Here is a 10,326-nt window from a genome sequence, read left to right as displayed (position 1 = left end):
TGCCAAAAGGCGCCCCGCCCACCTCCAGCTCAACCATCGAACCCCGCCCGATCTTTGAGCTTGGCCAATGGAATCACGAGCCCCGACGTTTTCTCCTCCCCTTTCTCCCTTAGCAAGCCAATGGGATAGTGCTAGAACCTGGCTCGGACCCACCCCTTCAGCTCCGGGTTTCGATTGGCTACGTTGCCGTCAACGCCCCCTCTAGGAGAAATCTGACTGGATGGGTCTCCCCCTCCCCATCCCTGCTCTCTCTCTCTCTCTCTCTCTCTCTCTCTCTCTCTCTCTCTCTCTCTCTCTCTCCCCCCTAAATCACGACCTAGTGGGAGGAGTGCAGGAGGCAGGGGGCGGAGCAAGGTTGGCTCGTTCGAAAAGGAAGCGTCATATGTTTAGGTTCCCGCGTGCAGGCGGCCGGGTGTCACGTGAGGGGCCAAAATGGCGGTCTCAACGGAAGGTAAGAGGTGGTGCTGAGGAGAAGGTGAAGGTTTTTCCAGTTTTGCGAGTATCTCTTCCACTGGCATATCAATACTATAATTTGTGTCCACTTGCTTGTCTCTTACTGGGTGGCTGGGGAAACCCAGCCAGATCGGCGGGGTATAAATAACTAATAATAATTATTATTAAATTATTATGAGTACGTGTGCATAAGGTGGACCGAAGCTGTCGCATGGGAACAATCCTCACTGAATACAGCGGGTAACTTTATTCCTCAGAAAACCTGCTCCAGTTAGAGCTGAAATGCTACTTAAGCGGATTCCTCAGATTTTTTCCTCAGATCTGGAAATAACTGTTAGGGTTTATATTCGCATTTGATGCTCTGTTCATCCAGTCAGGCTCTAAAGTGGCATAGAACAGTGGCCGTGCGCCTCGTGTCTTGAATGCACACAGTCCCAGTAATATCAGGCTCAGTCAGTACATCTTGAAACTCTTAATCTTAGTCATGGTTTTGAGTCCCACAATGATTGGAAGTATTTTGGTTGTTCTTCTAGGCACAGACTTGGAAGCCTCCCTGCTGAGCTTTGAAAAGTTGGACCGGGCTTCACCAGACCTCTGGCCTGAACAATGTAAGTTGCACTCAAGTGGGAAATGTGAAAAGGCATAGAGAATCTCTTTGGCGACTATGATATTGCTCTGACTTACAACCTGCTGTTAGGATGTTACTGACAGTGTCTGCATGTTGAACGTAAACCTGTCTCAGAACAGTCTTCAAAAATGCACCATAGAGTGGTACTCGATAGCCTCCCAATAGTAGCATCATTCCTGGTTACATGGACATGGTGGCAGCAAGTTGGGGCTGTGTGGGCATGTTGGCAGATCCAGTCCAGAACTCCCGCTGCTTTGCTTGTGTAGCCCTTATCACTACTGTGTCTCACTCTCACACTGCCCCAGTTAGCAGCAACAGCATGGCTGTTGGGAGGGCAGTTGCTTGGTACTGTGCCAGTCGCTTCTGTGCACATGCACATTCATTTACATAGGCATGCTCATACACTTTTGTTTAGCAAACATAACAAATGTTTAGTTGAACTAACACGTTTTAACTATTGTGTTTTCTATCCTTTCAGTATTTGTGTTTTCAAAGTGGTTTTAAAAATACATATTGGCTAATTGTGAGTAAGCACTTTATTATAGCCAATCCAGTTTAAGGCTGCAGTCCTATGCAGAATTAGCTGGGAGTAAGCCTTACTTACTGTGAACTTTACTTCTCAGTAGAGAGAAGTACAGGATATGTGTATAGGATTGCACTCAAGGGCTCCAGGTGTGTGTTTCGTTGATGGACCAAAGAGAAATCATGCAAATTACTACTGAGCTGCAAATGTTACAGAAGCAAATAATTAGTTTTGCATTTGCACAGTCACAGAATTCAACATGAATGTGAAGTAATACATGGTACAAATGAATAATCATTTTATGCTGAATATCTCTAGCAATTTAACTGGTGGAGTTAGCAACAGAAATCATAAATTGCCCTTGAAGTTGTAGAGAAAGTTGTACTCCAGTAAATGTTTCTGTTTTGTCTCCAGTACCAGGTGTTGCTGAATTTGCAGCTTCTTTTAAAAGTGTAAGTAATTTCTCACTTGGATTGACAATTCAATACTAAACATATCTGCTCAGAAGTAAGCCCCAATAAATTCAGTAGGACTTAGTCTAACCATTGTTCACCTAGGCCCACCAGTTTATCACCCAGTGTTATTGCCACTGTGTTGTTCAGAAATCTGATATATTGCCCAAGAAGGCAAAGACATTCCATTTCATGCAAAAAACTGACTAAGAACTAATTCTAGACTTGGATGTTGTAGCTAACTTGACAGAGCTGACCCATCCATTAGCCGGGGTAAACCAGCAGATTTTATGTCTCCATTAAAGTAGAGGAAATTGGTATGTTTTTCACTTATTATAGTTTTTACACTGTTTTGTGGAGTTGTTGGCCTTCTCTGCCTGAGGCACTAAAGTGTCTTGGGCCATCTATCTCTGCAACTTGCAAATTCTGGTTGTGTGTTTCTTCACTGGAAGCTTAGCCATATTCAAGGACAACTGAAATGGCCTTTTTTGAAACTCCTTTAAAAAAATATAAAAATTGATCTCTTGAACTCATGACACTTTATGTCTTTTTTTCAGCCTGCTTTTATATTTTTAGAAAAGCAAGTTATGCATTATATATTTTTTAATATTTGCAACCATGAGAACTTAAAAAAGGCTGGATTTTTAGGGTGTCGTAAAATAGGAATCTGACCAGTGGGTCATAAAGTGGATGGTGATAGTTATATTCTATGTAAGTGTCATGGAAATGTATAACGTAATAATTTTCATACTTCTGAGTTAAGAATCTATTGGTGTATGGACACTGCATGCTGAGTTTTGTTCTGTCTACTACATTAAAATTGTAGTAATTTTTTGTAGTTTATACAACATTGTGTAGCTATTTAGAACTTGACTGGTGATCTGCATTTTTGGTACTTGTGTCACAAACAGGATTCTGTGTAGTCTGCATGTGCCAGTGCTGATATAATCTTATTTGAATTGTACTTCTATGCTTACAATGGGAATATTTTGCAAAAACAATATTTGCTAATATTTCTTATTTACATTTTGATCCTGTTTTTCAAAGAAAAATTAGCTTCGTTCTGCTTCTAGTTCTGCTTCCAGCAGCTAAACTCCAATGTAATTAACAATTGCTATGTAATGCAAAATGCTATTGGGGAGTAGGTTTTGATCTGGTTTCGTATTCCGGCATGATAAAAGGGTTTCTGGCTCCTTCCTTCATTCTGACAGCCTCAGCAATGGTAAATGGTAAAATACAAAATGTGTGTGGTTATTCAAAAACTCTACAACTAATACTGCAACCTTAATTCCACTTACCTGAGAGTAAGCTCCATAGAAAACACATGCTCTGTATCAAAGTAGAGCGGAATTTTATGCAATTTGGCAGCTGACCCTATTTTCTATCAGCTGGTTCCAGATATTAAAAATATTTCCCAGTTTCTGTTTATCAAAGATACAGGTAATCACAATTTTTCTATATATGTGTGTGTATTTTTTTTTTAATAGCCCATCACCAGTTCTCCTCCCAAATGGATGGCTGAATTAGAAAATGATGATATTGACATGTTAAAAGGTGAGTTCATGTCAATGTTTGAGCACTTCAAATGACTGGAATTAACAAGCCCAGTATAGTTTGTCTTTAAAACTACACAAATAGTTAAATATTTGTTTTTTATCTTTTTAAGCTCTACTCAAGCATTCATCTGAATGTATGTGGGCAAAAGATTGTGATGGGGGACAGGGGTGCACACGTAAGCCCACCCCAGTGTCCCTGCACACACCTCATTCACACCAGACCTTTCCATGCTGGGAGGGAAAGCTTGAAGGGAAGATTAAAGACTTTGGCCAAGGGTGTGACCAGTTAATGTTCATCATGTATCTGTGATTCTGGATCCATTAATTGAACATCATGCAAGATATTCTCCAAGTCCTTGAAATACACAGGAGTATTAAACCACTAGTGAATTTCTGTATGTAATACTGGTTTCCAGAATAGTAGTAGTTGTTGTTGTTGATGATGATACAACATTCTGGGAGTGATAAAACCCTTCTTTGAAGTATATGTTTCAATTTTTCTGTATAACCATTTTAAATTTCATGGTTAATTATTACTACAGTATTATTACATTTGTTACACATACTTCACCAGCAGGTTGCAGGGCATTTTTCTTCAATAAGCTTCTTACATAGATGCTTCAGATCAGACTAGATGTAGGACTGGATGTTGGATTTGTATGTCTATAACAATTTTTTGTCTACATAGTCTTTAAACCAGCTCCAGTCATGGAAGCTAAGCTTAAGGATGTGGTGAGAGCAGTTTATAGCCATTTAAATGGACTTGAGCAACACTGTGTAAAAAAGAAAGAGAAGAGCTGTAACCTTAGACATATTTGGACAATGGTGTGCCAAACAGTATAATAGAATAGTGACGATACTAAAGAAACAACATGAAGAGTCTTTGCTAGGAATTTATTTCATGGCACATCTTAAGCCACACTTCTTCTTTTTTAAGAGTTGGGGAGTCTCACCACAGCTAATCTAATGGAGAAAGTGAGAGGTCTGCAGAATCTAGCATACCAACTGGGACTAGACGAATGTAAGTAGATAGTTGCTAAAGTGTATTCTGTTTAAAAACTGTAGGTCTGTTGCTTAATTTTCTTATAGAGCCATAGGAAAACTTTACATATTCAGTAAGAACATATTCAATATTTCACTTGTGAGAAATAATATGATAGCCAGGTATGTATGATATTGCACTGTTAGTCTCCTGAAAAATTAACAGTTTGGCGTGGCTGCATCAGTAGTAGAATATCTCTACAAGCAGTTGCTGGGTTCCTACAACGATTGTGTGTCTCTACGATTTAGGTGGGATGTTTCTGCTGTGAATCTCTTTGATGTTTTGTAGTAGTAACCCCATAAGATACCGAAGTATGAATTCAGAGTACTTTGGAACTCTTCTTACTTGAAGATGAAATTACTCTATTAGGATTAAGTACTGTCTTATGATATGCAAGATAAATAAATAAATATTTGAATCAGTTTATGAGAGTCACAACAAAAGCAATCTTTCAGTATCCTCTAGGTGGCAGCAAAATGCTACCTAGAGATAATTGGTTCTCCGTGATGTTTTTGTAGCTTTTTAGATTTGGATTGAGTTCTTTTGGGGGGGGGGGGAGTGTTAATCACTGAATTATTATATTGTACTGAAAAATGATATCAGAAAGATTGTCTCCATGTAGTAATGTTGATGGTCCCTTATTTTTGTGGAAAGTTTGGTAGAGAAATTTCTATTGACATTTTTTTTTAATTCTTCGTTAGCAGTTTGCAGGTTTAGGCGTTATAATTCTCATGGTCAGTCTTTGCTCTCTCTTGAAATTAGATTTGATATTTTGCTGAGGGGACGATTTATTTAGGTAATTCTAGAGTTCAATTGGTTTTTAAACTATAAATTTATAGTTCCATGTACTAATATTTCTCATTATAAAACTTGCCTTTCTTTGCTGCTCTCTGACATTTAGAACGTTCCTGCGTATTGTATATGACCACCGAAAGCAAGCCATAAGAAAAATACCTTAGTAATTTAGTTTGTAACTTACTATGGTACTATCCTGTTCATTAGGTTCCTCTGTACAAATAGGTAATGGCACAATCAAATCTTAGTTTAATAAGCAGAGATATGCACAAGCTTCAGACACCTACCTCCAACTGCTTTGTTCCTCCCTTTTTCTCAAGCCAGAAAGCAGATTAAACCATGATTTCTTATTAACATCTGATTCAGGAAGCTGTAGAAAGACAGGACAAGACAGAACTTTTAAGTTATGGCTTGCATATCCTGGCTTGTTCAGCAGCCATTAACCATAGTTTCCTGGTTTATATGTAATATGAAATCACAGTTAAATGCATCTTCCTGGTTTGTTCATTCGTGCAAAGGATTAAGCAGAGTGATTGCATTCAGGTGCCTGAAGCTCATGAATAGTTTAATAAGATGAGATGAGATTTGATTATTCAAATGTTACCATTAAATAACTTGTTTGGAGGATCATAACTCTTTACATAGCATTTATATACCACCTTTCAATAAAGTTCTCCTGCTGGCTTACAAAATAAAAACACTAAAAATCCTAAAACAAATACCAATAGCAGAGAGAAGACAATTCATCTCCTACAACTTGGTAGCAAGAGAAGGGGATAAACAGGCCTCATGAGAGAGGACATTCTGTAGTACTGAAGCCATCACAAAAAGGCCTCTTGGGTATGTCCACCTGATACGCATCAAGGATGCTGGCCAGCTAGCTGGCCACAGGCAAAATCCAGCCCCGCAAGCAGTTTTGCTGGGTCTCTGGTAGTTCTATCAGATTATACTTGAGGTTTGCTAAAAAGTAAAAATTTAGAGAAGCTCTGTTCTGCAAAGGCAGAGATCTGTCGGTAACAGTCTATGCCAGGGGTAGGCAACCTAAGGCCCGTGGGCCAGATGCGGCCCAATCGCCTTCTAAATCCGGCCCGTGGACGGTCCTGGAATCAGCGTGTTTTTACATGAGTAGAGTGTGTCCTTTTATTTAAAATGCATCTCTGGGTTATTTGTGGGGCCTGCCTGGTGTTTTTACATGAGTAGAACATGTGCTTTTATTTAAAATGCATCTCTGGGTTATTTGTGGGGCATAGGAATTCGTTCATTTTTTTCTTCAAAATATAGACCGGCCCACCACATGGTCTGAGGGATGGTGGACCGGCCCATGGCTGAAAAAGGTTGCTGACCCCTGGTCTATGCACTGAAAAATTGCTCATAAAAAATGGTTACAACGCACATGCAATGTTAGTGCTACCTCTATATAAGCATGGTTTAAATGCAGTGTTGGCCTTGTATAAGCCTGGGGCATACCTATACTAAGATGGTGCCAAAACTCCGAGGGCATCTGGCTGGCTAAAGCTGTTCTGCATTGATAGCACCAATGTTGCAACAAGCTCAGCACTGTCAAGATTGTTGGTGGCTTTTCTGATGGTATGGGACCAGGCCACCGAATATTAGTGTCTAGTCCATCAGCAGACTGTGATCAACATTCTGCCTCCCTTCTCTCTCCTCATTCCCCACTTCCCACTCTGGTCATGCTATTGTGGGGTTTCACCTGTCATAAGGTGGTCAGTTTGTGTAGCAAGGTATGGTCCTAACCCCCAGACAACTATCTGGAACAGAGTGAGTGCAAGAGTCTGAGCATTCCTGGTTTAGGTCCTAGACTACTCCAGTACATGAGCTGGAGTAAATTCCATTGCTGGGTCTTATTGAGAGGTATGTAATGCTTGATTGAGATGGCTGTCAATCAACTGATAGCTTCCATACAGCCATACAGTTTTAGGTGAGCCATAATAACAGATCAGATACCTTTTTTTAGATCAGGGATAGCCAGTTGCAATCTAGAGGCAGCATCAGGAATGCTACCAGTTATCTAGTCCCTGCTAGGCTCATTGCGTTGAGAAAATAATCTGAGGGTGAAGACAAAGCTGAGACTCTTCCATGCTCATTTTTAGGGCAGGGTGGGGAGCGAATGGCTAAAATCAGTTGTTCCAGAAAGTAGTAGAGTGTGACTAGAAGAACCTTGTGTCCGCATTGCATTAAAAAACAACCTGCTAGGATCATAAGTAGAACTTTCTTATACCCTCCCATCAGATGTATGGATAAATGTAGCATGGCCATAGGTTCTGAAACTTTCTAGTGTTGCCCTCCATGTTCATCTTGCTGAACATGCCATAATGTAGCATTGGGGACTCTCCAGGGTTTCATGCAGGAGACATTCTCCCAATGTGGAGATGTCAAGGACTGAATCTGGGACTTACCATGGAGGCTTAGCCCTTCCCCTCTGCAACAATAGGTATAAAAGCTTCTGATTTGGGGTGCAGGCACTCTGTACAATTTCAGAGGCACTACCATTCCGTCGTGTGGTCCAAGGATGAGCTCAGCACCAGTAGGGAACATATCAAGGTGCCTTATACTGAGACAGCTCATTCGTCCATCAAAGACAGAATTGTCTAGCTTATATTGACTGAGAGCAACTCTCCATAGGTTTCTCCCAGTCCTACTTGAAGATGCTGGGGATTGCCCCTGGGTTGCTTCTTCTGCTTGCCACAGCTTGCTATTGTGCTTGGCATATTTCATTTTCCAGCACTCAAAAGCTGCCCACCAGATCACAGGCGGCCCTGCTAGAGCCCCTCTGATTTTCACCATCCCACCTCAGAGGAGGAGCAAAAACACTTCCATGCTGTGCAAATACCAATGGATGGAAGAGAAGCCAGGCACATAGGGTACTACACAGGCTCACAATCACTTCTGTCTGGAAGGAAAGGCCAGCCTTTCCATAAGTCAGGGCTGAAGAGGCTCCTGCTGACTGGAAGATTCCTGCAGATCCTGAGATCCATGGAGAAATCTGTCCCACATGATTTTAATGCATCCAGGCTGCTGTTTCTGTATAATACAGTTGGTTTATATTTTGAATTGATCTCTTGTTTTATGATGCTTTTTAAAAATGTTGGGATAACTCTGCAGCCCCCAGGTTAGCAACCTCTGATCTGGACTAGTAGTTTATACAACACTGTGTAGCTATTTAGAACTTGACTGGTGATCTGCATTTTTTGTACAGTGGTACCTCGGGTTAAGAACTTAAGTCGTTCTGGAGGTCTTTCTGGGTTAGCAGAGTCTGTAACCTGAAGCGCCTGTAACCCGAAGTACCACTGTATTGCTATTTGTGTAGTACAGCATAAAATGCAACCAAACCTCAAGTTTAAATAATAGAACAGTTGTGATATGCAGAGCAATGGTTCAGAAAGAGCTGGTTTCACCTCGGAGAATTGGCTTTATTAAATACAAAGCTACCATCTGTTCTTGAATGTAGTCAGAATTACTTTAGCTAAAATAATTTGCAGCAATGATTAGACAACCATGTATAATTTTACTTTAAAATATTTTATGATTGTCCTACACTTAATGAATTCATCTGATATTAATTTTGTATTCCCTGATATGCACAAAGTATCATAAACCACATCAAAATTCAGAGTTGTTGGTTTTTGTTTTTGTTTTGCTACAATGTTTTGCTACCATGGTCATGTAACTGCATAAACTGTAGAACTTGCTATTTGATACCTAGTCTCCAAGGAAAATAACAAGCTGGCATTTAGACATTGGTTTGAAAGTGGGGGTGCTTTATGATGAACAGAGAGAGGGCTTGGAAGTTCTCCTGTAACTTGATAACCGTGTTTATGTAGGCTTTTGTGTATGGAAGGTGTGGCTTGCTAGTATGCCATGAAAGAGAATTCTAGAAGCCCACATGGGGTTGCATCCTGACTAAGTTAGTTGAACATGGGGCCCATTGAAATCTGTGAAACAAATTAGTCACGATTTGACTTGCATTCCATTTATTTAAACTAATTTAGTGTGGATCCAACCCCTGTACAGTACTTATTTTGTGTTGTGTTATTGCCAAGATGCTGGCTTCTTTTGGAATGAACATGGATGTTCTGCTGGTTCTATGGTTTGCTTCTTGTGTTTTATCTGGTACTCAGATAAGATATCTTGACTCCAAAATGTGTATGTAATGTGGCAAATATATAAACTTCAGGTTTTCTCCTTTAAAGTCTCTGGTAGCAGGCCGTGGCTTCATTGGCTTGGGGGCATGGAAATATATGCATCGGTCTCTTGCCTACACATTTCAAGAGAAATTTCCATGTACGTATACACGGGATCAGAGCACAGAGAGATGCTAGAAGATTTTAGTCCTACTTTCCACACATAGTTGTGGGAATCTAGAAATAATTTAGTAGTAATAAGAAATAAGAAGCTGCTGCTGCTGGATCAAGTTGTTGCTGGTAGGAAGCCTACAAGAGCAGGACCTGAGTACAGCAGCACTTTCCCGGCCTGTAGTTGCTAGCTGGGAACAGCTTTTGCAAGGAAATAGACTGCACTGCAGGCCAGGCATGTCCAGAGTCTGTTTCGGGGGCCCAAAGTCCATTTCAGTGGCCCAATCTGTCCCGCCGGTCGATTTAATTCGGCCCCCATGGTAGTATATGTCCTGGGGTAAAATCCTAAAAAAAGCTCAACTACAGTGGTATCTCGGGTTAAGTACTTAATTCGTTCTGGAGGTCTGTACTTAACCTGAAACTGTTCTTAACCTGAAGCACCACTTTAGCTAATGGGGCCTCCCGCTGCCGCCACGCCGCCGGAGCACGATTTCTGTTCTCAACCTGAAGCACTATTTCTGGGTTAGCGGAGTCTGTAACCTGAAGTCTATGTAACCCGAGGTA

General features: G+C 40.8%; 1 protein-coding gene across 2 annotated transcripts in view; it reads left to right on the top strand.

The window, feature by feature from the left end:
* Positions 1-309: 309 nt before the first annotated feature.
* LIN52 (lin-52 DREAM MuvB core complex component) overlaps positions 310-10,326 on the top strand; it is a 37,471-nt gene continuing 27,454 nt past the window's right edge. The window contains exons 1-5 of one of the 2 annotated variants that reach the window (XM_028719920.2): positions 310-451; positions 987-1,061; positions 2,019-2,056; positions 3,544-3,610; positions 4,550-4,633. In XM_028719920.2, coding sequence (XP_028575753.1) covers positions 433-451; positions 987-1,061; positions 2,019-2,056; positions 3,544-3,610; positions 4,550-4,633 — 283 coding nt within the window. In that variant the 5' untranslated portion in view covers positions 310-432. The remainder of the gene's footprint in view (positions 452-986; positions 1,062-2,018; positions 2,057-3,543; positions 3,611-4,549; positions 4,634-10,326) is intronic. The other variant, XM_028719939.2, reaches the window with a different exon arrangement.

This window comes from Podarcis muralis, chromosome 1 (genome assembly GCF_964188315.1).
Source record: "Podarcis muralis chromosome 1, rPodMur119.hap1.1, whole genome shotgun sequence".
Lineage (NCBI taxonomy): Eukaryota > Metazoa > Chordata > Lepidosauria > Squamata > Lacertidae > Podarcis > Podarcis muralis.
This window is presented reverse-complemented; position numbering and strand designations above follow the sequence as displayed.